At 37.0% G+C, this 27,463-nt stretch overlaps 2 protein-coding genes across 5 annotated transcripts in view; both read left to right on the forward strand.

Annotated features, from left to right (window-relative positions):
* The first annotated feature begins 1,407 nt into the window (after positions 1-1,407).
* LOC113576672 ((E2-independent) E3 ubiquitin-conjugating enzyme FATS) lies at positions 1,408-7,856 on the forward strand. Its single transcript, XM_027008900.2, has 6 exons — positions 1,408-1,625; positions 1,712-1,872; positions 2,208-2,376; positions 3,684-3,747; positions 4,610-4,709; positions 7,818-7,856. Exons 1-6 carry the CDS (start codon positions 1,619-1,621, stop codon positions 7,854-7,856), a joined length of 540 nt encoding a protein of 179 aa, XP_026864701.1. The 5' UTR covers positions 1,408-1,618.
* A 2,126-nt stretch (positions 7,857-9,982) lies between these two features.
* Positions 9,983-27,463, forward strand: part of adam12 (ADAM metallopeptidase domain 12) — a 76,205-nt gene continuing 58,724 nt past the window's right edge. For 2 of the 4 annotated variants that reach the window (XM_027008868.2, XM_027008867.2), the window contains exons 1-3: positions 9,984-10,375; positions 22,297-22,403; positions 25,686-25,759. In XM_027008868.2, coding sequence (XP_026864669.2) covers positions 10,264-10,375; positions 22,297-22,403; positions 25,686-25,759 — 293 coding nt within the window. In that variant the 5' untranslated portion in view covers positions 9,984-10,263. Of the gene's footprint in view, positions 10,376-22,296; positions 22,404-25,685; positions 25,760-27,463 lie in introns of all 4 variants that reach the window. The other 2 variants (XM_027008866.2, XM_027008869.2) reach the window with 2 other exon arrangements.

The following is a 27,463-nucleotide window of genomic DNA, read 5'->3' on the forward strand; positions in this document are numbered from 1 at the left end:
TGCCATTCAGAGCGGGGCACCACTCATCGTCAGCGGTGTTCAGGCCGAATGGAAAGGCTAATGATGTCTCACAGCCTCGAAGGGGTGGTGCTGAAGGCCCAGGTAGGAATCTCACCTGCCTCCATTGCAGCACCCATGCAAATGGGTTTATCTGACACTCTCTCTCACTTTCTGTCTCTGTCCCTTTCTGTCTGTACTCTATTTCTATAGCCATTGCTGATGATAATGAAGCATTAGCCAGTCTGAACACTTGATATCTTTGTCGGTGTAGTTCCACTTTAAATCCTGCCTGGTCACCTTGTGGTTTGCACCTCATGCATTTTTAATGGAAAGGCCGTCCTTTTTAGATGTGTGTGTGTGTGTGTGTGTGTGTGTGTGTGGGTGTGTGTGTAAAAATGATTACCCATTAATGTGGTTGTGTTATAAAAAGCTCTTTTGCAAGAAGAATACATGCCTTCTGTTCTAACATTTCTTCTAGATATTATCCTGAAACATTTATTTTATGCCTTGGGGATTTGCTATAGTGGTAATGAGTGCTTCAGTAGAGCAGTCATTACTGCAGTATAGGTTCCTGAGAGCAGGAATCAATCCAAGCTAGATTCCTAAAGAATGGATTGCTTTAAAAGAGAAGACCCAAGGAGGCAGGGACAGGACAGTGGCAATGAGAGGGTTAGCCTGGCAACAATGACCTGAAAGGGATATTAATGTGAGATGGTACACTATGGGTTGTCATGAAATAACCATTCATGGTAATGAGGATTTAGGATTGTTAGATTCTTTTGTACATAGCTTGAAATTCTGAAGTACTTTGGAAAACAACTAGACAGATCCTGACTGATAAGAAAAGATAGTGGACATTTCTGAGAGATGAGAAACTGAAATGAGAGAATTAGGGAGAGGGAAGGAAAACAATAAAATGTGGGTGGTTATATCTAGTATAATATGTGATCATCCTACCCTAATCCACCATTTTCAACCAGGGGCAGGTTTTGCTTCATTATCCTGGCCTCCATCCACACTCTTCTACTAAACAAATTTCCCCATGACAAGTCCAGAATAATCGTCCTCTCTGCAGCAGGTTGATCTTTTGCATTCGGTCTGCAGGGCATGTGATAGTGGGAATGCAAGAGTGTGCTCTGGAGGGCTAACCCCAGCTATTACTGCAGGGAAGTCACGCAGAAGGACACTTATCCTACTTATCCTCAACTTCTATTTTATTCTTATACTTTTGGTCTCTATGTTGCTGTGACTGCAACCCTTTCTCTCATTCTCACTCTCTTTTTTTTTTCTTTCTCTGTGCCTGACAACCCCCCCCCCCCCCACCACACACACACACACACACACACACACGCACACTCCCTCTCTCTATCTGGCTCTCTCTTCCACTCTGTAGTAGAAACCACTTCTGTGGTTTCTTCTGGTGGCTTGTTCCGTAGATAGTTTTAACCTCAGCTTTCTGTCTTTTCTTTTAGAGTCTGTTATAAATAAAAGGTTGGTTTCCCCAGTGGTTATCAGGAATAGCTCTGCTCTGGACAGTGTGAGATGTCATAGCCAGCAGCAGAAGACGCAAAACTATTCTCACTCTCAACATGCAGGAGCATTCTATCAATGCAGCAGAATGTTTGGTATTACTACAGAAAAAAATTTGTCAAATCTCAATAGAAAGATGTGTGTGTGCGTGTGCGTGTTAACATAATTTACTTCTCATTAGTGAACTCTGGAGTGAATGTAAGAACCTCTTCCAATGGCAGAGGGCCATGTTCCTGTGCTGAAACTGTTTTGAGAGAACAAGCTGGTCCTGTCTCTCCCCATGTGTTCGACTACACTGGGGAACCCAACAGCACAAACCATTGGCAGGCCCTGAGCATTAAAGTATGTGGTAATATTCATTCATCATGCTAATGATTATAGACTACAGAGTCATTTCTATTTCATCACTGATATACTGTATTTATTCAATTAAGATATGCTGACATTATGCTTTGTTCAACTTTTAACAATTAGCAGTTTAACAATTACCAACCATCAGACTGTAGAATAAGATAAGCGATAACTTTACAGTAAAAGCAATGCCTACAAATAAAATAACTTTTAACATTATATTTGTTGATTTTAACTTCTGCACTTATTGTGTTTAGACACTGACAGCTCAAAGCAAAAACATGTTTAAATAAATATTAATATTATTGATTTGTGGGTGGCTACAGGAGGCTCTGGAGCACTTCCGGCCTGACTTTATCTCCCGCTCTCAAAAACGAGTGCGCCAATTGGAGGAACGGACCAGAGAGAGGCAGAGGTCACAGACTGCAGACTTCGCAGTGGAGTTGGAGGGCACCAATAAGAGATGGAACTGCACAAAGCCACACCCACTTAGTGGTAAGACACTGGGTGCAGATGAAGGTCTCCTCAATACTGCCAATGGGATTCGGGTGCGATGCTGAGTACAAGATTATTAACAGGACAAAGTATCTGCATGTAATTAAAATACCTATTATGAAGCTCAGGTGTTCAGTTATGTGGTTGCCATAATGCAGTTATAGCACGGAGCTTGTTAACACGCTACTGTAGCATCCATATTGAAAAATATTATTGTATGGCAATATTATTGCATGGCAATCATGTGGCATTTGTTTGAAGCATTAATGGTTGCTATGGAAGCCATATTCCAGCACACTGCTACCAGCAGTTTAGGCTGTGCTACAGTCACACAGATGTTGCACTGGATCTGTTTTTGGAGGCAGCAGAAACTGCTTATGTTAAGGATTGTCAACCAAGACCAATTGCTAACTAATTGCAGAGCCAATAATGGAATTCTCATAGATAGATATAGCCAAGTTGATCTGTAATAAGTGAGAGTGCTTGATGGATTCATCCACTTAAATATATTTGTCTATATTTCAAAGAGTTGTACAGACTTTGAATTGTCATTGCTTTCTCCCAAATGCACTTGTCAAGAAAACCCTATGTCATTTTTAGGTGCCCTTGCCTGGATGTGGTAAATATTGGTAAATATATTTTTTTTTCCCAAATGTGGAATACCAAACATCTGAACAAGTTACAGAAATTGCCGCTGAATATAGTGAAACTGAAATTTTTGGCAGAAATTTGTAACTTGCATGATCATAGGACATGTAAAACGTTTTTGAAATGTTAAGCAAACAAAATACTGTTATTTATTCATACCATACATATTACTTTTACCGAGTGACTTGGTTATTCGTTTATTGGGACTTTGTAGAGGTAAAATGTTTAATGTTTGCTAAATTAAACTGTTTTAATGTTGGCGCCAGCTATTTTAACGTAAACTCGTTTCACAGTTACATTACTGTGCCGCTAAAAGAATATAAGGTTCATAATGCTTTTACCACATCAGCTGACTTCTGCCCCCTGCTGACCTAATAGGATATTACAAGTCTGAAAATAGGAGAAATGGACACTTTATAAAATCAAATATTAAAATAAACTATACCTAATAGCTATATGTAAGGGCCTTTCAAACTTAATTGTTGGTACAAGCCCCTGAAGCATGTACTCCGAAAGTATGGTTGGATATTTCAGTTGTATAAAATCACTGTGCTATGTGAATGCCATTCTAAAATACTGGGAAATCATGTGGAGGTTATTGGGAGTATGTTGAGACTGTTTAAAATGACTTGTGTGCCCTCTCTTTGTCTTCTCTCTAGATAACCTTTTTAAACCAAAGGATAGAGTTATTTCAGGTAAAGAGATGCAGCTTAGATCAAAACGGTTAGTCCACTCACAAACACATGTGCACACATGCACAGACACACATGTATGCACAAACACTCAAACACATTATATAACCTACAGCTGATACAGATCATGTTTTCATTCCCATCCTGGAAAAAACATACGTATTAAGAATCAATGTCCAAACTCTGGTGGCAAATGTATAAAACAAAAAACAAATCTTTTTAAATAAAAAGTATCACTTTAATATGTGTTAATTCATACAAATACCACTGGAATATACTGACTACAGCAGGTTTTTTATGGAACAAGCATGTAGGGTACATCATGTTAAATGACACCTGTCCCAGCTACCCATCTTATGCTGATGGCACAATGAGAAATATAAACATAATGTTTCATTTCAGTCAGTTTGGTATGTTTTGCAATTAATGGATTTTGTTTTGGTTGCTATGTTGGAGAACAGAATCTTAGTTTGTGGAACAGAAACATATTAACTGAGAAAATCAATACCCTGGGGAGTGCTGGACATATAAACTGAATTTGTTTCCCTCTTGTTAAGTATGTTAAGTCTTGTTATACATGTCCCTTAAAAGAAAAGCTTTTTAGCATGTGTTGTTTTCTGAGTTTAGACTTTGAATCTGTGCAGTTTTGGTATTACACTTTTCAAAAGAACATTATCTTAAAATAGGCACATTGCATGATACATTTTACAAAAGTATTGAGGGGGTTTAAGGAGTAAGGGTGAAGAATTTAATTCAATTTGTCTATGCAGAAAACCCATGAGAATTGTGTACATTATATGTGTAGCATTGTGTGTGCATTATATCTGTCAGCAACGAGGAGAAACCACAAGGCTGTGCTCATTTTTCTCCAAGTTATGTTTCTTCATTAGCAGCATTTACAACAAACTCCCTGAGGTGACCAAGAGGAAAGAAGAAGAGAGAAGAAAGCTGGTGTTGCAGACCAACCGACTGAGAGCTGAAGTCTTTAAGAAGGTAGAACAGGGTCCATGACTCATCTCTTGGATGGATTCAAGAGGTCATACAAAAATAACATCAAAACAACAAGAATAATAATGATGGTGATGGTGGATAAAAATTGTATATCATGCAATATGCATATCATTCTAAATAATAATTTCTAGAATCTAAAGGATTTAAATCACAAAACTAAACCAACCGTATTCAGGCTTAGTGTGAAATGTGTATATATACTGCATATAATTAACATGGAACTTGATACACAATGTGCAATTTTGTATTTCTATTTTAAAAGGAGCGCAGTGCAACAAAGCCATTAATAGGGGTGATTTAAAAATAATTATAATAACTTATGATGATTTTGATTTATGAAATTCATAGTATTGTGATTTATTAATTTCATGATGTTTGTGATATTGCCTATGTTTATGTGGGAACTGACTGTTGTGTAGCTTGGTATCTTGACCAGAACTCTGCTGTAAAAGAGATTTTTAATCTCAGTGAGATTTTCTCTCTTGCTTAAATAAAAGATAATAAAAACCTTAATTATATTTTTCACGTAAAAGATGATCAACCTGCTTAGTACATTTTCAATATCTGATTTTATTACAGCAAGGCAGAATGAGTGATCAAGAATAGTTGTACTTCAGGATATACCACAATGTTTAGAATTTCTTATAAGAACTAATTCTGTTAAATATGATGCAATACAAGGTAACGCTACCACACTTTATTCTGTGTAGTTGTAGTGAAGGGACAGATTACCATAAACTGGACTTGGCCACGTTTTGCAGCCTCAAGTGTGGAAGCAGTTGTAGGAACTATAAAACTTTTCTGTCGTGTAAACTAGAATGAGCTTGGCAAAAGGCACAGCTGTTGGTACTGCAGCAAAGTATAACAGGACAAAAGCAAGGGTAAGACACAGAGCTAAATAAAAAAAAAATGTAACAGAAAAAGACATTACAAAGTAAGATGTGAGGGCAATTTAATGCCACATTGTCTTTGCATAGCTAAATAAATCCGATGGTAAATTTGATAAATTGATGGTAATACCTTGAAATCTCTAACAACTTTAACATTTTTTAAGAAAACAATTCAGTAATTATTTATTTGATAGGTTTCAGCTGAAATAAGGAGCTTGTATCACTAAAAGGGAATCCAAAGATTTAGACGTTATGGTACTGCATTAATTATGCAGGTCCTACAACTAACCCCAAGACATACCTGACAAGCATTCCCTTATAGAACAACCATACCTGGTCCATAGCTCATATGAGGAATGCCACTAGCCCTGTCAGTGAGTGTAGGATTGCAAATATGAAGAGGGACCAGTTGTGAAAACCTACCACAAGGTACACATGACAGGTGTTGACTGGTATCATAGTGTGTGATTTCACCTGATCGAGCTTTTACCTCACTTAGGGTATTTGGAAGAAAGTGTCCCAATTTTTATTTATTTATTTATTTATTTATTTTTTACTATAATTCCTATGCAGTTTTTTTTAAATTATAGTTTAAATGATTGTACTGTCATTCACATTATTATATTTATGCAGGCTGAATATGACCATTATGTCCTTTTGGGGCTAAAAATTATATGAACACAAATCGGAAAATGATTCCAAAATTTGCATTATCTCCAGCAGAGGTCAGTGTTGTTTTCTTTGTGAATCACCTCTAATGTAACAGATTTTCATGTTCAATTTAATTCCACTATGCATAGTGATTTATTCATATATTCCTTTTGTTCTTTTTAATGCTTGACAGACTTTTGGGGTTTCTCTGGTGTGGAGTGGGTTGGTGCTGCTCCCTTTGTTCACTGTGTTGACTGTAATATTCCTGACTGTCAGAACAGGAATATTAACCTGCCATTATCTGATATATTTACTGACAGACTGCTCCTTGGACACCTAAAAAGCAAGGACTTTCAGATTCTTGTGTCAAAGGGTGTTCCTCTCACTTTAACCTGTTGTTTTAATGGGTGTCAGGTCCTCTGAGGGCCAAGCTCTCATGTAGACTCATATTCACTGCCTTCTCTACAGCCTGCTATCGGGGCTATATTTCTGCATGACAGTGATGAATGCTTGAATGCTTGATCACTCAAATGAGAGAGAGAGAAAGAGAGAGAGAGAGAGAGAGAGAGAGAGTGAGTGTGTGCGCTCGTTTCTTTACATGAGCAGTAAAATGGAGGACTGGACGAGAGATATAAGGGTGTGCCAGATTTTTCAGAGTGCAAGTGATGATCTGGCTTATCTTTCAATTCTGTTATAGTATGATCTATCCTAAACCCTGAGGTGCTTGATCCATTCTGACGTTAAAGAAGATCAGCAAAGGTGTTCATATCAACACTGTTCCTTTAATGCTGTGAATGTGTTTTTTGGAGCTTTCCAAAGTAAATTCCAATGGACAGCATATTGACAGCTGGTTGGTAACATAAGCCTAATGTAACCTTATTTGCCACCTTTTCAGTTAACAGATAGGAATCATGATGGAGCTGCCTTTTCTTAGCCCTTATTAGATAACCCTTTTCCAGTGATAATATCATCTGTGGCTGTTAAATTAGAGTTGAAACTCTGGGTGGAAGATCACCATGCCTCAACTTGGGCATCCCTGATGTAAAAGATCTGGATGAGAACTCAGGTAGCTGGAATACAGACAATGTGCCACTTGGTGGGATAAAGAGGTTCTCTTGTCCAAATGTAAATATTTATCTGCTGAATCACACAGACCCTAAAATCTATTAAAAGTACATCTCTAATTCCTTGGACATTTACTGAAAGTCACAACAGATGTTGACTACAGAAATAGCACTATTTTCTGATTAACTTGGCATCAAAGCAGTTTTTTCTATATCCCCTTTTGGGATCTGCAGTTTTATTAAACGGTAACTGGCAGCAGAATCGAAGATAAATGAGAACGGGGAGTCCGGCCAGAAAATAAAACAAAGTCCACATGAGGGAAAGAGCTGATAGCACAGTGTGGTGTGTGGACAGATAGCATATCATTGCCCTCCAAGAGCTATCCCTCGAGTAGACAGGCAAATGAAATTATGAGGAAACTGTAGTTTACCTTGCCATTATGACGTTCATCAATATAAACTTTCCTTTTTTGTGTCTTCTACAGAAACTTCTGGACCAGGTCTTACAAAGAAACAGTGACTGAGGAACTGAGGAGTGTCAAGATGCACGCACAAAATGTATGTCCTTTGCTCTCCCCTTGCCTGTGGCAAAGAACCTAAGTCTTGCAAGACCCTTGCAGCCCCCCAGCTGAAATCAGTACAGGCTTTTCTCATACATGGCCTGAAAAACAAAACACGTTTCTCTGCATTTGGGCCAAAATGCACATGCCTGTTCCTGCCACAGCCTCTTGCCAAGACATCTTCTGACGAAATGGTGCAAGTGACTTTGCTGGGAAGCATGAGCTCATCCTAAGACATCACTCGATGGCATGTGATGCCTCTATAGCCTCTGCAACACCATGGCGACAGTGCGGTTTTGAAAAAGTCATGTCCATCACTCCACAGAATGGACATCGTACAGATTCATGCAGTTGATTATGCTGTTGACTGTCAGTCAGACCTATGAAATGAGCACATTATGGATGTCTAGTGAAGAAAATAATTATTTATAGTTACTTTCTTAATACAGTATTCACTTGACATTACCAAATGACTGGACATTATCATATATATCAGTAAAGGCTTTAAGCCCACCAAAAACATTGCTGACTCTGAAAAAGTTGATATGAGAATTAGTCTGATATGAGAATTTATTTTCACCAGTAAATGTAAGAAGGGTACTGTTCCTGTGTGTTATTCTTAGGATGTGAAATACTTTTTATTATACATCGGTTAACCCTGTATGCAGTTTGTGAGTATATCCTTGCACACTTGGCTTGCACTCTTAATGAGATGACAGAAAAATTATAAATTTAACCACCTAATACAATTATCTCAAGAGTTTATTAAAAATAATAATAAATATTTAATAAAAATAATTATTATTAATGGTCTTATTTTTTGCTGTTTGCTCTAGGTATGACATTGAATACAGTAAATGCTATATCCCAATGATGCCTGCATGAATGAATATCTGCTATATGTCTTGTATGTCTTATTCTGCTGCATAGGGCTGTGGCCTTCATTGTGATTCAGAAGCTGTCCCCTTATTCTCTGGTACGGGTATTCCAGTAAATTGAGCAGTAAGGAAAAAGTAAAAAGTTATTTGATGCATGGGAGAACAAGGAAGGACATATTTTTCGCTGTGCAACTCTGTCTTTGGCCTGGAGGTGTCAGGTTTTTAGTCCATAACATGGGTTTCTGGTGAATAGAACTCAGGAGAGGGGGGTCAGCACAAGAAGGCTCTTGTCACAGGGTTCATTGACCGGGAATGTCAGGATGACACCATGATAGAACAAAGATTTGTGATCCTTATATAGAAGGTCTGATTTATTATTGTTACTTTTGGAGCTAAAGGAAATGGGAAAGAGCTAAAGTAATTAAAGCACAAGCATGTCAGTTAGTCCTTGAGTACAATGTTAGAAGTGGGTCATTTGCTTTTAATGGGAAGAGAATTTGTCTTTGCTGCAGTGTATGGTATACAGACCTGCCCTAAAACAAACAAACAAGAATACATTATTACATTATGATGAGAAAAAGACTAAGAATGAAATAGATCTCTTTTCCGAGATCGAAAATGTTCAAGTATTTTTACTTGAATTTAAATTCTGAAATTACATTTCCCTATTTCATTGTAGGGAGATGGAACATCCAGATTGCGCTCAACAGATCAGTCCTTTCAGACTGACCTTAAATATTAATCTTGATCTCAGTAAACGGCATCTGCTTATAACACTACGAACACTACTGCTATGCGAAACCATTTCGAATCTTTGTGGGACTAGGTCTAGTTTTGGTCTGGTTCCCGCTAGTGTTTTGCTCATTCCTTTTAACCAGCGTAACAGTTTATATGATTACACCATCCTAAGGTTAGCGTAAACCTAAACGACTGAGCATAATTCTTACAACACAGGGCTCGTCCCTAGTATAGTAGGAATCTTTTTATGAGGATACGTGTAACGGAATCATTACTAAAAATTATGTTTCGAAAGTCTATTCTGTAATCTATTTAAAGTAGCTTTCCTCGTTTACATTTGTTCAACATAATGTGATAGACTTGTCTTGTATCTACACCGTGGGAGCCGGCGTAGCTCTGAAATGTGCACGTGGGGGTTACAACTGTTCGACACGGTCCTCCAGAAAAGCGAGGTATCTTACTTCAGAGAAATCTACTGATGGGACTTACTACTTTCTGTAAGAATCACCCCATTGTAACACGGTCTAATGTCAGCAGTATTTCACAGGATTTCGAAACCGCTGCAGGAGGAAACTTTTTTTGACATCTCCGTCGAAGGCTCAATACAACCCGCCCTTCTCTGTTTAGGATTTGATCGTATTGCAGGAAGTCACTCGTATCCTGTCACCCTTCGGACAGTGTGTGTATGAGTGTGTATATTAAGAAGAACCACCAGTGAAGACAGCTGATTGCTCCATCACCGCAAGCCGGGCACCATGACCAACTACCGGCGTACGGAGAACTTTGTATTTCTGAGCGGGCTTTATTCGCTGGTATTGCTTACAGTTGGTCTGACTAGTGACAGCTCCAGGCATGATTCGGCAGAAGGTAAGTATTCCGATAGAGCCATTTTGCGCTTGCCAGGTATCATTCAAAGGTTTTCATTCATATATTTTTTTTAAATGAATGTTAACATTCAGATTAATTTTGGTTTCAACATTCAATAATTTATTAAGAAGTCTTTTTATAAGCTTTTAAAAGTTAGTAACCTTATTTAGCAGGATATTATGTCGTTTGATTCATCGTTGCCTAACTAGAGCGCTTCATTTTAGCCAGTGTCAGTGGTAAAGTTTAACAATTGCTGGTATATTTCCTGTGAGCTACGTTTCATGCAGCTATATAAACCTTATGTACGGATGAAGTCGTTCTGTTCGTCAGAAAAGGCAGGAACGAGAGAGCAAGTAAGACGAAACCAGTACAAAAAAAAATCAGTGCTGTCGATATTAAACGTGTGTGGTAATGTCCTGTATACATGGGTCGTTGGGGTGAATTCTTCCTTATTTTCCTGTATGAATGTAATACACAAAACAATCACAAGAAGGAGAGTGGAATACTTAATTGTCAACTTTAGCGCCTCATTCATTGTCAAAATTGTAATGTAACCGTTTGTGTATGTGTGACCGCCCGTGTGTGTGTATATCGGTGTTGATGTGCTTTATGCTTGGTTTTATTAAGTCATTAACTAATAATTCGTGGGTGCTTTGATGTGTCTTAATGTCAGAATTTAAACTGGCGTTACTTGCAAATAAGTGTGTGTGTCTGTGTGTGTGTGTGTGTGTGTGTGTGTGTGTGTGTGTGTGTGTGTGTGTGTGTGTGTGTGTAGGAGTACGTTGTGATGAATGCACAAGTGAGCGTGTTTTGTATGTGTGCAATAGATGATATGGAATTATGTAGGGTGGGCATTGCTAGGCAGCTTTGATCAGTGTGCAGCTCTAGCTGAGAACTCTGAAATGAAGGAGCACCTACAGTGGGCCAGAGCTTGTTAGCTCTGCTGATCTAAGACCAGTCACAACCCATCCTCCCTCACTCAGTCCCATTTCATCTTATCCAGAGCTGACAGGCTGGAGATCAGCACAAAGGTCAATTTAAAAATCAGTGCTGACATATTATTATTATATATTATTATATAATATTATATATTATTATATAATTATTATATGACATATATTATTATTATTATTGACTCCCTTAATAACTAATGTGATCTTCACTGAGTAAAATGCATGTGAGGCAAGATCAAACTGTATAAAAATCCAAACACAAAATCATCGGCAAAGGAGCTATCTGTAACATTATGCGAATGCACTTTTGTTTGTAGTATGCATTTTTGACAATTAACCTAACCACAATTATTGTTTTTTTTTTTCAACTCAGCCAGACTGGTTGAAAAGTCAGATTAGAAACAGATGAGCTAAAGTTTCAAGTGTTCATTAATGACTCATTTAGTGGATTTATCCAGAGCTTATGATGCTCATTTAACAGATTCCAAATGTTAAAAATTTACATTTAGCTCATTGAAATGACAAGGAGATTTAGGTGAACTCAGTGATATATTGGTCAGTGAATATACAACAGGCCAGTTAATCCTGAATTCTGGTCTGCATATTAAAGTTTTATGATCATGCCACTGAATTAGTGCAAAACAGGACTGTGTTTTTCAACCTTGAAAGAACATCAGCTGTGACTTTGTGTGAGTGTAGAATTCTATCTATCTATCTATCTATCTATCTATCTATCTATCTATCTATCTATCTATCTATCTATCTATCTATCTATCTATCTATCTATCTATCTATCTATCTATCATCTCTCTCACATTTAATCGTAATTAATCAGGAGTCAGAGAAAACATAGACGGCCACATGTGCTCTAAATTCTCAATACAATGCTCAAACTCCTCATTGCAATAAAATGAGGAGTTATAATAAAATGCTCAGACATTACCCCCTCAAGGCTGTCAGTTCTTGCTTTATAAGCTGACACTTTTATTGTGGTCTGTATATACACCTATACATCAGAGGTACCAGCTGCCATTTGAAGATAATGGGTACTTGTTTAAAATTAGACCTGGGTGATATACCATAAACATTAAAGCCCATGTTTTTTTTTGGTTTTTTTTTAATGGTCTTATTGCTCACAATCTATGTGTGTAGAATACAAACATCTATTTTTTACAGTTTAGCACAATTCCCTTTGCCCTTTAAAATATCTGTGAATGGCTTCAAACATACAAACAAACAATACAGCATTTGTACAGTATGTTGTACCTTGTCATTATCTCCACTGTCATGAAAATGTCATTTTCCAAGCATTGATTTTGTGTGTTATTGAACACTGCTCTCTTTGATCACTTCAGCAGGGAACTCTGAGGGCATTGCATAGTGGTGGTGAAAGTAAGCAATACTGAAAGAAATTGCAGATAATAAGTGGGGTTGTTTACTTAAGATGGACAGGTCGTTTGCCACAAATTGTCATTAGTCTCCTTCTGCCCTTTCAGAGGGTGAACTCACTAGGACTCACTATGCTGATAGAATTTGAGAAATGAAAGTAATCAGATCAGCAATCATTAATTCATTTACACCCCTACATATCAAATATTCCATAAGTGAGCTGTTTGCTTTAACTGCTTTGTCTGCTGCTTAGTGTTCTTTTCTTCCTATTGTGCCAGTCCATTTTACTGTGTGGGGTATAATTGCAAAGATGTGTGTGTGTATGTGTATACTGTATTTGTATCTTCTATTTGCAGAGCATTACTGGCCATCTCCCACTATCACCTTCTTTAGTCACTTGTCACTATTTTCCTGGCACCTCACTAGCCAGCAAGGAATGTGGCGTGACAGCTGTCCTTGTGCTTCCATGTTAATTTATCGCCATGTCCAGGCCTCTGTCACATATTGTGTGTGTTCATGTGTATATAAGTGTGGGTGGTTAGGTTTGTGTGTGGGTGTGGGAGTGTAGATTTGATGTTTTTGATACGACCCCTTACAGGATGTTAGCGGGACACTCGCTATAATAAATAAGTCATCTAGATAATGTGCCCTTTGACAGAGCATTGGCAACATGAATGGTTGTAGTGTATATTGTGATGGTCTCATTTTCCTTATGTGTGTGCATGCATCCTGTCTCACACCTAGTTGGCAAACTCAGTGATCACTCATGGCAAGCCAATATTTTCAGTCCCTGCTGCTCAAAGCTTTGAGCTTGAGTGGAAACAGAAGGGGGAGTGTTCTGTGGAAGTAGTGTCTAACTCCATATTTCTGTTTGGTTTATTTGTGTGTGCGTGCGCACGCGTGTGTGTGTGTGTGTGTGTGTGTGTGTGTGTGTGTGTGTGTGTGTGTGTAAGTGTATGTTATTCCTCCTGGGATTTTGGGAATGATGCTTTAGAGGAGTGCAATAATGTAAATTCAGCAGCTCCAGTACAGGGTGTTAGAGTGCTACTTCACCTGGGACCTCCCTTAGCATGATTGTGTGTGTGTTTGTGTGTGTTTGTGTGTGCGTGTGTGTGTGTATTAAACTAGGTCTGTCTATGTGCATTACCTCACAGTGTGTGTGTGTGTGTGTGTGTGTGTATGTATGTATATATATATATATATATATATATATATATATATATATATATATATATATATATATATATATATATATATATATATATATGCTTATACAGCAAAAATACTTCATATTCACTGTGCTAATGTCACAAATTATCTATATATATTTCTGGTGACTAACACAAGATGAAATGTTTAATTCAAAAATATACTAGCAATGCAGCTGTTTGTGAATTTTCATTTGCGTTAGACCTTGTCAAGCACTGCTGCTGTTAAAGCACAAGTGTCTGACTGCTTGGAGCAGCTGTTTTACCTGATATACAATGTTATTTCCACCCAGAAGGTGCGATAAGGGTTTTCCAATCCAAATTGGTTACTCTGATGGCAGTCATGTAAATCTGTCAAGTTGTCTCTGAAAGACTGTCTGGTACTAGGTGGACTAGGTGGTTTGTAGCTCAGCTAATATATGTTCCTTGTCAGGAAATGACAGTGAGCATTTATTACAGCATCTGTAACCTGAGCCACTATGCATATTTTGAACAGATCAACATGAACATTAATGTCATCTTATGAGTACAGAGGTGAGGTAGACATTCAGAAAAATCAGTCACACTGTCAAAGCTGCCTGAGGCTTTGTGTTTTGAGTTCAAAATCATAAAGCCAGTAGGTTGTGCATGCAGAAACAAAAACAAAAAAGCTTTGATTAAATATCATTGACTTAATTTAAAGTTTTACACTTTAAGGGCTAGTAATCTGTTGAAGCCATACTTTCATCTGATGCTTTTTACAGTGTATTTAAATGGAAAGCCTGCAAGCAGTCTTGCTAATAAGGTCTCTCCTTCAAAATATTAAATAGATGTCAGTGTAAAATTAGACTGTAACCTCTAGAATCCCAGTTTAACTACTAAAGTTTACCTGCACACAGTTCTTTTAAAAACACATGATTTTGCTAATCTGATGTCATCACTACTCATTTTCTCATGAATTTTATATTCTCAATGAAACAGCATGCATGCAGTCAAGCATCTCTATATAATACTGTGAAAACAGCTTCAACATGTAACGCATGGCTGCTCAAACTAATGCCAGCTGTTTTTGTCTGAATCAGTCACTGTTTGGAAGCTTCCATTTCCCTGTGTACACATGCAGGCCTGGCTCAACAATTGCTGGGGATCCAATCAGACTGCAGGACACTGACAGGAATAAACAGCAGCTTGAACACGGAAGGTGATGCCAAAGCTGTAGGTGACTTCCTAAAAGAAGTACCATAACAATGAACCGAAACTGAAGTGAATGATTCTGTTGCTTAAACAGATCAATTGTGTGACCCTAGTTAAGAAAAGTGATGAAACACAGCACACACAGAGCATTAAAAAAATCCATCCTACTCCTACATCAGGTCCCAAGCCATTTAAGTTGCTAGAAACTCTAAAAATGAAAAGTCCACCAAAAGTGAATCTGGAGCCCTTTTTTCATGATCCCTGATCATTTCTATTTCCATAACCTGTAATGAGATTTCAGACAATGTCAGCACCCAGTATCACTGTTTGCATTACAGTCTTGCCATTTCCCATGTTGCATTTGCAAGCATATAAATCGAGGCATGTATGAGGTGCTTCAGAGCAGTGCAGAAAGCAATGCCACTGACCCGATTTCTCTCAGATTGTACAAGGAGCTGCTCCAGGTAATCATAATGTAGAATCCCAATGTTTGATAGTTCACACAGTGTGAATTTCCATGACACTGCTTTCTGAAAGCAGCATACTGATCAGTGAGTGCTGATGAGGCAGACCCTTCACCACACCTTGCACGTGCGCCACAGACTCTGAACGTCTCATGGCACAGAGATGCACTCAAAGAGCTTGTGTCGACAAAGAAATATTAGTTGAAATGCTGATGGCTCTGTAGTTAGCTCTGCTGTGAATCAGCTGCAGATTTTGCAGAGGGTTGGGCTTTTAAACTTGAAAAGCATAAAGGAACCTCAGTGAATCAGTTGGGTAATTAATCAGTTTTTCCAGTCTCCCAGAAAAGATACCTCACTCAATAAAGACTATTTCCTTTAGATTCCTATAGAAACAACAGTAGAACACCTGACTCTTTTTGTATTAGGTTTTGTTAAGAGCACAATACATTGTCACAAACATTAATCAAAGCACTGGCAGTTATACAAAGAATTGTACAAAGGCTAAGAAGCCAGAAGCCATGACACATGCTTTGATAACACACTGATGCACGTTATCATTTGATAATGGCTACAAACTACTGATAAAACAAAAATAATTCAAAATGACTGATCATTCTTAAGGGGGGTGTTACATTAAAACATATAAATAGTCATCGGGAGGTCCTAAGGTTGCCTGTTGTTTGGTTCTCTTTGTGTCTTTTGTTTCCAAATTCATTTTGTAAGTTGACTAGAATTCAGTTAAAGATGTATCTAAAATTAAACCACTGTTCTTGTATCGTGTGTTCAGGTATGGGTGTGTATGTGTGTCTGACAGTGGGTGGGTGTAAGCGAGGGATTATTAAAGTGGTGTCATAATGCCAGTAGATTTCAGTAAGTCATCTCATTTTAGTTATATCATTACTTCATGCTCACCCTCACTTACAAACACATATACACACATGCACATGTGAACTTCCACATGTGCATGTATGCAAAAGCATATGGCCTAAACCCACCATTGCCACTCAGAGTCATCTGCAACTTACCAATACGCTCCATCTCCTCCTATCCTACCCACACTCCACCCCTATAACAGACACATACTCCTTAATCCCAGGTTGCCTCATGTTCCTACCAAAGCTCACCCTCCTGTTCCTTGCTTACTGTTTGTCCTCTTTAAGAAAGTGACTTAGTATGCTGAGTGGGCTCTTTTCAATCTGCAGAGAGAAGCTAATGTATTCTGCTCCTGCTTTCAGAAACTGAAACCTCTACTAAGCAGGGGCTGTCAAGATGCTGGCAGGATAATATTTGCAGATGAAAGAGTTACATCATTGTTTAGATTAATATTTTGCTTTATATGATCTCCTCTACAGTCTGATGCATTTTCTGTACAACCAGCATATCATTATAAAAACAACAACAAAAATTTTAATATTGCATTCTTTATACAAATATGAATTTAAAACATATAATATAATCATCCAGGCTACAGTAAAGAAATATTTCCTTGTGTACAATATTTTTTAAGGTTTTACTGGTCAGATATTTTCACTATTTGTTATTTAAGCAACAGCTAAACCTCTTTCTTGAACCCTCAAAAAAATTATTGCTCTTCTACAGTTCTACTATCTTTAAATACAGAAATAATTGGTGTCAACCTGCTTGAGACATGAATGAACAAAATTATTGATATAATTGAAATAATTTAGGAGAATTTTGATTTTTTGTGCTGATGGAAGTGTTTATTTGCTTATTTGCATGGCCAAGTAACATAGGGTAAGGAACATTCTGCTGCTGTGATAAATAAAAACGCTCCAAACATATATGGAAACATGTTCCAAAAGCTCCAACAAAGCTGCCCCAGAGCATATGAGAGCAATCAGGCATGTCACATTTCCAAGAAATCTGAAGGAAGGTCTTTTTATAGATAATAGATGCTGACATGCTGGAGTCATTAACAACCCATTCTCTCTCACACACACATATACACAGGCACACACATACACACAGATATGCATATACATGTATATAAAGGCCTTCATGTAAATGCTCCCTTGTTCTCAAGCATATGTGCATGCATAGTCTTTAACATAATTTGACACAATACCATTATGACAACAATACAGTGTACAACACTTTATAGAACTGGTTTTAGTACACACTTTTTCTTTTTCATGTCCTAGATCACCTAGCGATTTTTCAGATCAACAAGAGGCTTACGCTGCATCTAAATCTTACTGTCTAAAAGACAGGCTTACAGCTATAACTACATTTACTGAAGCCTAAATATTTGCAGTCTCTCTCTCTCTCTGTATGAAACACTCATTCATACATGTTTGATGCACACACACACGCGCGCGCGCGCACGCACATACTTTTCCATTTGTTAGGGTTTTAACTTCAGCAATGATGTTTAAACTGGTTTAATCAAATTTGCCACAAACTTATAATATCACTACAAATTTCATTTTTACTGGAGCCTCATATGATCTCCTTCCATTTTTGTGAAAACAATAATCTTTTTGAGTACTTGTTTGAACATCTGTACTTGTTTAACTAAGCGTCCACTAAACAGTAAACTTACCAGTATTGAATTAAATCAGGAAGTTCAGTATGAAATGGAATCAAATGAACACTAGAACAGCTAATGCACATAATAATTCTCAAACATTGCGATAATCTGCTTTTTTACTTTTTAAATATATTTATTTAATTTAATACATTTCCTGAATGCACTCAAATTGTTGCACTGTTTGGAAGAGGACTTTGCTGAAGTATACTGAAGACTATGCTGATAGTGAGTATGTGTGTGTGTGTGTGTGTGTGTGTGTGTGTGTGTGTGTGTGTGTGTGTGTGTGTGTGTGTTCGTGTGTGCATGTACGTTTGTGCATTTGCGTTCATGTGTTCATGTGAGAGAGAATTAAAACAAAAAAAACAGACAGGATGTTCCCTATAAGAAACTACAGCAGGACTTCCCAAATATACACTGAAAGACAAAGGGCAACAAATCACTGGGGGCTGATGAAGCAGTGTATGGCAGAAGTCTCATACAGGTTTAATAGTCTTCTAACCCTCTCTGTTCCTTGGTATATATATCCTGTAGCAACCTGTCATACTGACTGCCCCTTTTTTTCTTGGAGTCTAAACCCCTCATTATGGCTCCATATCGGGAAGTTTTCCACTTCCTGCCCCCATTTGGGTGCAGAGCCATGGGGAAAAGGAAGTTGCTCAGCGGAAACTGACAGTGCAGGCTGCTGAGACATGGGTTCAGGATGTGGAGAGTGTGCCTTGCTTGTCACACAAGTATACTGATGTGCTGAGGGAACTGATGTGCTGAGTGCATGGGAACTTAATATAGCAGATTTTTGAAACCCTGCACTCACATCTTCTAGCCTCTTGCTCTGAGGTTCTCCACAAAGGCCTGAGCTTAATGCACAGCAACGGTGTAGTGGGGGTTAACATATGCACCTTTAATTACATCCTGTAGTTGTGTGGGTGATAACTTGGTGATATTTGATGTATCAAACATGGACTCATTGTTCTCAAAGTTTCCTGATTAGTTAACATAGTGCGACTCTGCTCAGGACAGTCAAAGAGACTTTTTGTTTTTCTTACAGCAGAGAGTAATGCTAAATTAAATATGGCTACAAAGACAGTTTAGTTGAAGTGTGCTTAAAGCAAATACTTACAGCAGCTTTAAATCAATACTCTACTGGAAGTACTGATGAAATTCTCAGTGCGCAATTAGACTGCAAAGATATGGCACACAGGCTAAATGGAATGTATGTATGTCTAACCACGAATTTGACATGAACTCATTTTCACCAAAAATGTTGAAATTCTCTGCAGGAGTGATTTTTAGTTTAGGGCAGGTTCTTTTAGCTTACAGTTCTGTGCAATAATATTTGCAGTTCCTATTTATATTTAGTGAACCTTGCTGACACACGTACTTGTGTAATTCGCACAACCTGCTCACATATTTAGACATATTCCAGATCAGCTGCTCCTTTCCCCCCCTCACACTCTACAGCAGTCTTTCACATTTAGGCACACTTTGCACTGAGGACTGTAACATGCACATGCATTCATTTATTTATCTCTAAACACATATATCAAAGTTCTTACTGTTATGTCACATCTAGTGTGCATAATATCGATACGGCAATATAATGTGAATACACTCTTACCGATATGAATCAATATTTTCACAGCTGTATTGAAATTTATGAATGTTTATATTCTTTATATTATATTTATATTATATTCCCAGTTTATATTATATTCCCAGTGTGAAAGTGATGATTTCAAGATTAAATGCAGTATTTAAAACGTCCAGTAGGTGGCACATCAAATAAATAAATAAATAAATAAATAAATAAATAAATAAATAGATAGATAGATAGATAGATAGATAGATAGATAGATAGATAAATAAATAAATAAATAAATAAATAAGTAAATAAATGGATGGATGGATGGATGGATGGATGAATGGATAAATGTAGCTTTAGGAAAAATGAGCACATTCAGCAAGGAAAAGCAGCTGCCCATTCAACATTTAAAGCTGTCATTTGGGTAAATGTAGGTGGAAAAATGTTCATTTAAGTGTGTTTCAACATTTATAAGTTGTAATTTGTTTTCCCTTTTGTTATATTGGCTCTTTTAATTTACTCTCTCCATTGACTGTGTTATTAGTCTTTATTATGTTTAATGTATTGTTGTTAATAAATAATAATAATAATAATAATAATAATAATAATAATAATAATAATAATAATAATAATAGCATTTTTGTAATATTTACTTTAATAAACTGTTAGGTATTGTATTGTACTGGGATGCCTGTATCGTGATACATATCGGTACTGGCAATACCCAGTCCTACTCACAACATCTTTATTGTCATACATTCAATATTTTTGTATGTTTAGACTATGTACTCAGGATATGTGCATTTTTGTGGTTCTTTTTTATGATTATATTTATTTGTTTTATATTCTTTTTCTGTATGCTAAATGTACTCCTAAGGTACAAGGTACACCACTGTACAATAGACATTTTGCATTTATTTGTCTACTTTATATATATTCTTTATTGTCCCTTTACAAAGCATTTAATTTCAGTAAGCATTCTTTATAGGTAAAATCATTAAAATAACATCATTACAAATGCAATTTTAACTATTTTATCACTAGTATCACAAATAGTGGGTCAACTCACACTTATGATTTTATGTACATTTTTGTACATTGTTCTCATTCCTTTTTCCCATGCCCCTCATTCTTTTTCCCCTATGTGAGCCATAAGATAATCCTAGGGGAATGTTATGCACCTGTGCAGTAAATTGCTCTCACTCAACACAAACAAGAGTTTAAGACAAAATGCTCGATACTTCTCTGCTTTTTCTGTGCATTACAGTACCATTACAAGCCTGACAAGCCTGAATATTTGATAGTTTTACTCTTAGTGTCTTTAATGTTGATTCCATAGGCAGTAGGATACAAGGCCAGTACAACTTGATTAGCGCTTTTCCAGGAGTCACAGTCTGTACCATCTGCTCAATCAAAGATACAGGGAGACTGAGTGATTGAAGGCAAGTTTTTAAGTAAAGTAGAAATAGCAGACAAAGGCCAAAACAAGAAAAATACAGGAACTGGGAACACAACAGCCATAGATGTATGACAGGTAGACTATATTAGATTATTATCAATAGAAGTATTTGGGGGGTGTAAAAGCAAAGCATCTGATGTCTAATCTCCCAGTTCCCAAACCTGACAGCTATTTACGCTCTTGGTCTTTAATATTATATAATTATTTTTGATTCTAGCAAATTTTTCCTTTGTATTTATTAGTTTATTTTCTTTTTGTATTTGAATCTATTCTTTCTCTGCCTCTTTATATTTTAATCCACTTTCATCACTGTTTTTTAAGGCTATTTAAAAGAGCTAACATGTACTATTATTTTAGCATTACATTTTCAATGTTCTGATGAATTGACAGGAAGATTGACTGACTCAGAAGGAGATGTGAAAATCTGTGTGTGTGTGTGTGTGTGTGTGTGTGTGCGTGATGAGGTCTGCCACCTTTCTCGCTTACTGGAACTGATTCAGTGCTATTGTGCTGTTGTTATGTATTGTGCACCTCTCTCTTTCACAGTTAATATAGTGGTTTTGTAATGTGTGGTTTTAGAGGTTTAGAGTAGTACTGGGGCATAAACCAATCACCAAGGAAAGAAGGAAGCACCTTGATTAGGCTGCAAGTAATGATGAAGGCCAGTTGCATAAACAGAAACTGATTTTGATGGGTGTTTATTATAGCAGCTAGAAGCTACTGAAACACTATCCAATTTTGTCAGTCATATTGCAATAAAATATTAATTGTCAGAATTTTATATGAAGGATGACAGGAAATAAAAATACTTTTTTTGCAAGTATGATAAAAACAAACAGACTTTATAGTGCTCTGTTCCCCTTAATCCAGTTATGTGGCTTGGTTGCTGTTTGCCAGTGTGAAGTTGAATAGTGGTGAATAGTGGTGCATCAAACCCGCCCCCTCCCCGCTTTAATTTTCATAGTAATCTGTGCATATTTATGTCTCTGTGTTTTTATTTTAGCTCAGCTCAAGTGGATTAGTTTATTTATTTATGTATTTTTGTGCATTTATTTATGTATTTATTTTTCACTGCTCATACTTTTGATATATCGGAGAATACACCTGCAAAACAAGAGTCTACATTCCAGGTTTGTTTTTCACAGGGAGGGATCTGAAACATGGCATGGCACAGCTGGAACGCTACCACACTATGGTACCACTGCTGCTGGAGGGGAAAGAACATCGCCCAATCAGCTGGCTCCACTCCATGGTAGGGCCACATTCATGACTGCTGAAGGGTTGCACAAGTGTGAACTTAGAGGTTTAGCCAGAGCACAGGCTCATAAAAGAGGTTAATTCTGAAGGTCTTTCATAATTGTTCAGTGCCATGGTGTTTGATGTAGGTGTGAGTGTGTGTGTGTGTGTGTGTGTGTGTGTGTGTGTGTGTGTGTGTGTGTGTGTGTGTGTGTGTCTGTGTGTCTGTGTGTGTTATGTAATTCTTTGACACAATATCTAACGTTCCAGTTTAAAACTTCCAGAGTAATACTGAATATGTTTGCTGAATATTAATGAACACATTATCAATACATATGACAATGTATCAAATTAGGCAATCCTAAGATTAGTATGAAAATAGATGTGTACAGAGACATATATTTGTCAGTACATGTGATTTTAGGGAGCTATTGCATGATATCTATGTATTACCAGTATTATGGCATTGTTTGGCTTCGGTTTTATAGAGTCCTATTCTTTGGTAAAGCTCCTTTTAACTAGATTTCTTCAAACTTGCCCATGGTGTCAATTCTTGAATATCAGATTTCATGAAAATCTACAGAGCATCACACTTTAACAATGATGTTTCACTTCAGGAAGGATTGCTTCAATGATTCTCTGAGTGAAAGTGTTTCAAGTGCTGAGGCCTTTGAACTTTTGCAGCAGATTTTCAGAAGTCTCCACTGAATCTAAATAAAATTAAATAGTTTGTTTAGGAAGTCCTGTTAAACAATACAATTATTGTACTAAAAACGTAAAAAGTAAAAAAGTATTTATATATAAAGTAAAAAAAAAGTATTTATATATATTTAATGTATTGTATGTATGTTACCAGGCAAGGATCTCTTTTTTAATGGTTTTTTTTTGGGGTGGGTGGCGGGGTACATTTCAATGTGAGTACCACTAGGAAAGCATCATCTAAACTAGTCATCTAAAACTGTTCCACTGATACAAGAAAGTGGAATTTAAACTCTAATGTAGATATCTCATGGCAATTGTAACAACATACTGAATACTTAAAGCCCCTGGCAACTTGGATGACATGGTTAAAAAAATCATTTTAATAGTAAAGATATGCAGTGGAATAAGTATTTATATATGTTATATTCAAGAAATATATATGTGTTAATACAATTTAATAATAGTTAAATAGTCCGAAAACAAGCTGCTGCCTTTGTCAGATTACATAATGATTGACAGAATTGTCTCCCTGTCAGTGTAAACAACTTATTGTGGGTGATGAGTGACATAGCAGGCAGATTCAGTGTGGTTTAGCTGTAAAATTGAGCTCTCTGAATCTGAACAAGAGCCCCTCCCACAGGAAAATTATCCACTATAAAACCTAAAATGACAAAAAAGTGTGTGTAAAATGCTAACTGGTTTAGGTTAATAAAGAAGCTGAATTATGTATAGGAAAATGGTCGTTTCATGTGAGAGGCTGTTTTCAAATGGGAGGTCTATTAGAAAATTTCAATATAGCAATGTAAAGGATGACCGTGATTTAATATGCATTTCTGATCAGAATGTTTTTTAAACAAATACGAGCAAAATGTCATATTCTACAGCCCTGTGTGCACCCTCGACCCTCAGGTTCATTTACTCACCCATTTTTAGACAGTTATCTCCTAAAAAGTGACACATGGTGAGCAGGGGTACACTTGCAGTGGCGGCTTGACCAGAGCTTGTGAAATATGTGAGCTGCCCGAGCACACCGGCTATAGGTGACTTTGATTGGTACTTTGACAGACCAAAGTTCATCTCGCACAACTCAAATCCAACAGAAGAAAATGTCAGAAAACATAATTTTAAAAAAAGCAGAAAAAAAAAAATTGCTAGCAATTGGTAGCAAATTTTTATTATTTTTTTTCTGTTTTCTGTTTCTGCTCATAGAAGCTATAGCTAGATGACAGTTAGAAAGTAATCATTCTAATGAGTAGAGAGGGGTTTTGACAAATATATATATATATATATATATATATATATATATATATATATATATATATATATATATATATATATATATATATATATATATATATATATATATTGCTTTGGTTTGACAGTCTGTGGTTTGACATTATCAGCCCTGGCTCAACCTTCATGGATAACTACACTGCGGATGTTTTATGTGCAGTATATCAACAAATTCACAAGCTTTTTACAATATAATTGGTTTACAAAGCATGCCAAGTATTCTCAGCACCAGTAAAACATGTGTTATAGCACTGGAAAACCAGCACATCATGACTGATGAAGGAAGTGGCTTGATTATGTCATGTGAGCCAGTTAGTCCTGTTCTGAATAGCCACCCATTAATTACTTATAATGTTGCAGAAAAAAATATGACTATGCAATGCAGATACTAACTACCATAATTAATACTACCATAATTCATGACTTTCTTAATTGGCTACAATTAACAGTGTTAGCTGTAATAATGGAACACTCTAATAGAATTCATCCAAAAAAGCTGCAAGAGAAAGTTGAATGAGTTTTGACAAAAAAAAAAAAAAAAGCCACATTAATGTAATTTGATTTTGGCATGAAAAACAAAATGCAGAAATCCTACAAGGCTTGACTGTCAGGTTTTTTTTTTCTCCCATAGGATTACTTGTGCCAGACGATTTTGACTGTATTGTTTCAAAATCCATTGCTCACATACATTACTAGAGTGTGAAACCATCCACTTGTATGTAGTTATACAGCACATTCCTCCATCTCCTTGTATTTGCAACAAATCTGAATGCAAATTGTTGTTCCTTGGGTGAATGGGTGACATAAAAAGTAAGATTCTCTGTTCTCTATTGCTGTCATTTTACTCTGTTCTGCTGTTATATTCATGAATTTTTGTCAAAGGATCTGAAATCTATTTTAATCTCAATCTCATTAATCTCATATTAACCACTGTTGTTTAAGTGCCAAATTTTGTCTTCTGTACATATTGATTTCAATGTGTGTCAAAAGAGAACAAGTGAATTTCAGCTATCAGTAACTATAATTCCTAATCTTTATGCCAATTATCTATATATCAGTTAGCACTGACCAGATGAACTGTATCTGCCTCAAGTTCCAATGGAAAAGGTCAGCAGAAATGCTTTCTCTGAGTTCTCTATTGATTTATACTGCAGTCTGTCACAGTCAATACTCAAGGGAGGTTGAGGAAGTTGTTCTGTTGCTGAAAGTAAAAGTATTTAAGAGTTTAAAAGTGGAGGGGACTTGGGGTAGAGGGGGAGCACAAGGTCATGCTTTTCGTGATGTTTGTTTATTCTGTTCTCAGGGCCCTCCTGCTTCACTGCAGATCCTGATAGAGGCAGATGGTCAGCAATTGATCCTGTCTCTGGAGAAGAATGAGTAAGTCTGTCTGCATCAAGATCCAATGATCCAATATGCAGCCTTACACCATAGGAAACTTGATAGAATGCTCACAGGTTAAAGTACTGTGCAGGACACTCTGTCACAGATCATTTGCAGTTCAGATCTGCTTTAAAAATCTGTATAGTACATATTTATTTTTGCATTCAGTTGCAAATTGCTGAATCACTGCTGGTCAGTTCTATTTTTTATTATGGAGACCATGCAATACGAAATGAGTTCCTAAAGTACAGAGGCAGCATAATGTATGGTTCCTCTAGAGTGTACATTCACAGCATTTAGCTGACTTACAATTATGACTGAAAGCAACTTAAAATTATGACTGAATACAATGAACTTAGAGGTTGAGCAACTGAGGGTTAAGAGCCTTGCTCAGGGGACTAACAATGACAACTTGGCAGAGATGGAACTGGCAACCTTCTGATTACTAGTCAAGCACCTAAACCACTGAGCTACCATATTTTTTTTGTTCATTAATGAACTAAATTAACTAATAACTCAGAGCCATGCAAGCAGCAGAAGTGTGTGTATGTGTGTGTGTGTGTGTGTGTGTGTGTGTGTGTGTGTGTGTGAGTGCGTGTGTGCGTGCGTGCGTGTGTGTATGTGTGTGTGTGTGTGTGCATGTGTGTGGGTGTGTGTCCATTTCAATACATGTAAGGAATAAGATGATTACACCACAGCATGCCACCATCTTTCACAGTGACACACTAATGAAATAACTTACACAGAGGTACAAAGAGACAGCATGTGAACAGACTGTCAACCAAAAACTTCTAGGACCTTCAAAGGTCGATATTGCAGCAGTAACATAAAACAAAATGAAATGAAATGAAAAACAGTGATTACAGTGTAGCTTTCATGACAAGGTGCAATCATTTGCAGCCTTCAGCAAAAACATTGTATAGCTCCAGTGCCATGGGCTTACAGACTGATTGGCCTTTCCAAAGCAACACTTTTATCACTGTTTATTACTTCTGAGTTTGTTATGTTCGTAATCATGTGTAGTTCCTACCTTGTTTGAAATACAGTACACCGGCAAATGGATAGTGATGTTGGCATTTACTTGCTTGATCAGCAAAAAGACCCCTACGTGGCTGCTGCAATACGAGTCAAGGGCCACTTTCTAATCTACTCATGCGCACACCCATCTATATCATAACACTATATAGCCAATAAAAATGTTCAGCAATTTATTCAAATATTTCAGAATTTAGTCTTACACAATTCAGGGGACTGAGCAGCAATATTGTCTCTTATTTGTTGTCCTTAGTGTTTTTATCCAGTATTAATTATGTATCACTGAAAACAACTATACTGCATTACACTGAACACTTGTCTTACAAGTTTAATTTGTGTCGAAGCCTAAAGTTTAAAACATATAAACAGAGGTTTTGTCACTATCAAACATCAGGAAAGATTATGTAATGCATTCTGGAACCACCTAAGCAGCAGCTACACTGCTCTGGACTGTCACACTGCTTTAAATTGTAAGAAAATTTGCATTAGATGCAGAACATGGGATGAAGACTGTACGTTTATTACCCAAAGGTGGGCAAGACTAGCCCTTAACCCAGTCAGATTTCATCCCAGCCCAATACACTGCACTGACACATCATTGTGGAACTCACAATGGTTGGTAATTTTACATAGCAAAGCATTATGTTCATTGCAATAGCAAAGGAA

Source organism: Electrophorus electricus, chromosome 13, assembly GCF_013358815.1.
Source record: "Electrophorus electricus isolate fEleEle1 chromosome 13, fEleEle1.pri, whole genome shotgun sequence".
NCBI lineage: Eukaryota > Metazoa > Chordata > Actinopteri > Gymnotiformes > Gymnotidae > Electrophorus > Electrophorus electricus.

Coding starts and splice junctions, on each gene's coding strand:
- LOC113576672 (XM_027008900.2), top strand. Junction 1,873..2,207: donor GGCAGGCCCTGAGCATTAAA/GTATGTGGTAAT, acceptor GGGTGGCTACAG/GAGGCTCTGGAGCACTTCCG. Junction 3,748..4,609: donor ATGCAGCTTAGATCAAAACG/GTTAGTCCACTC, acceptor CTTCATTAGCAG/CATTTACAACAAACTCCCTG.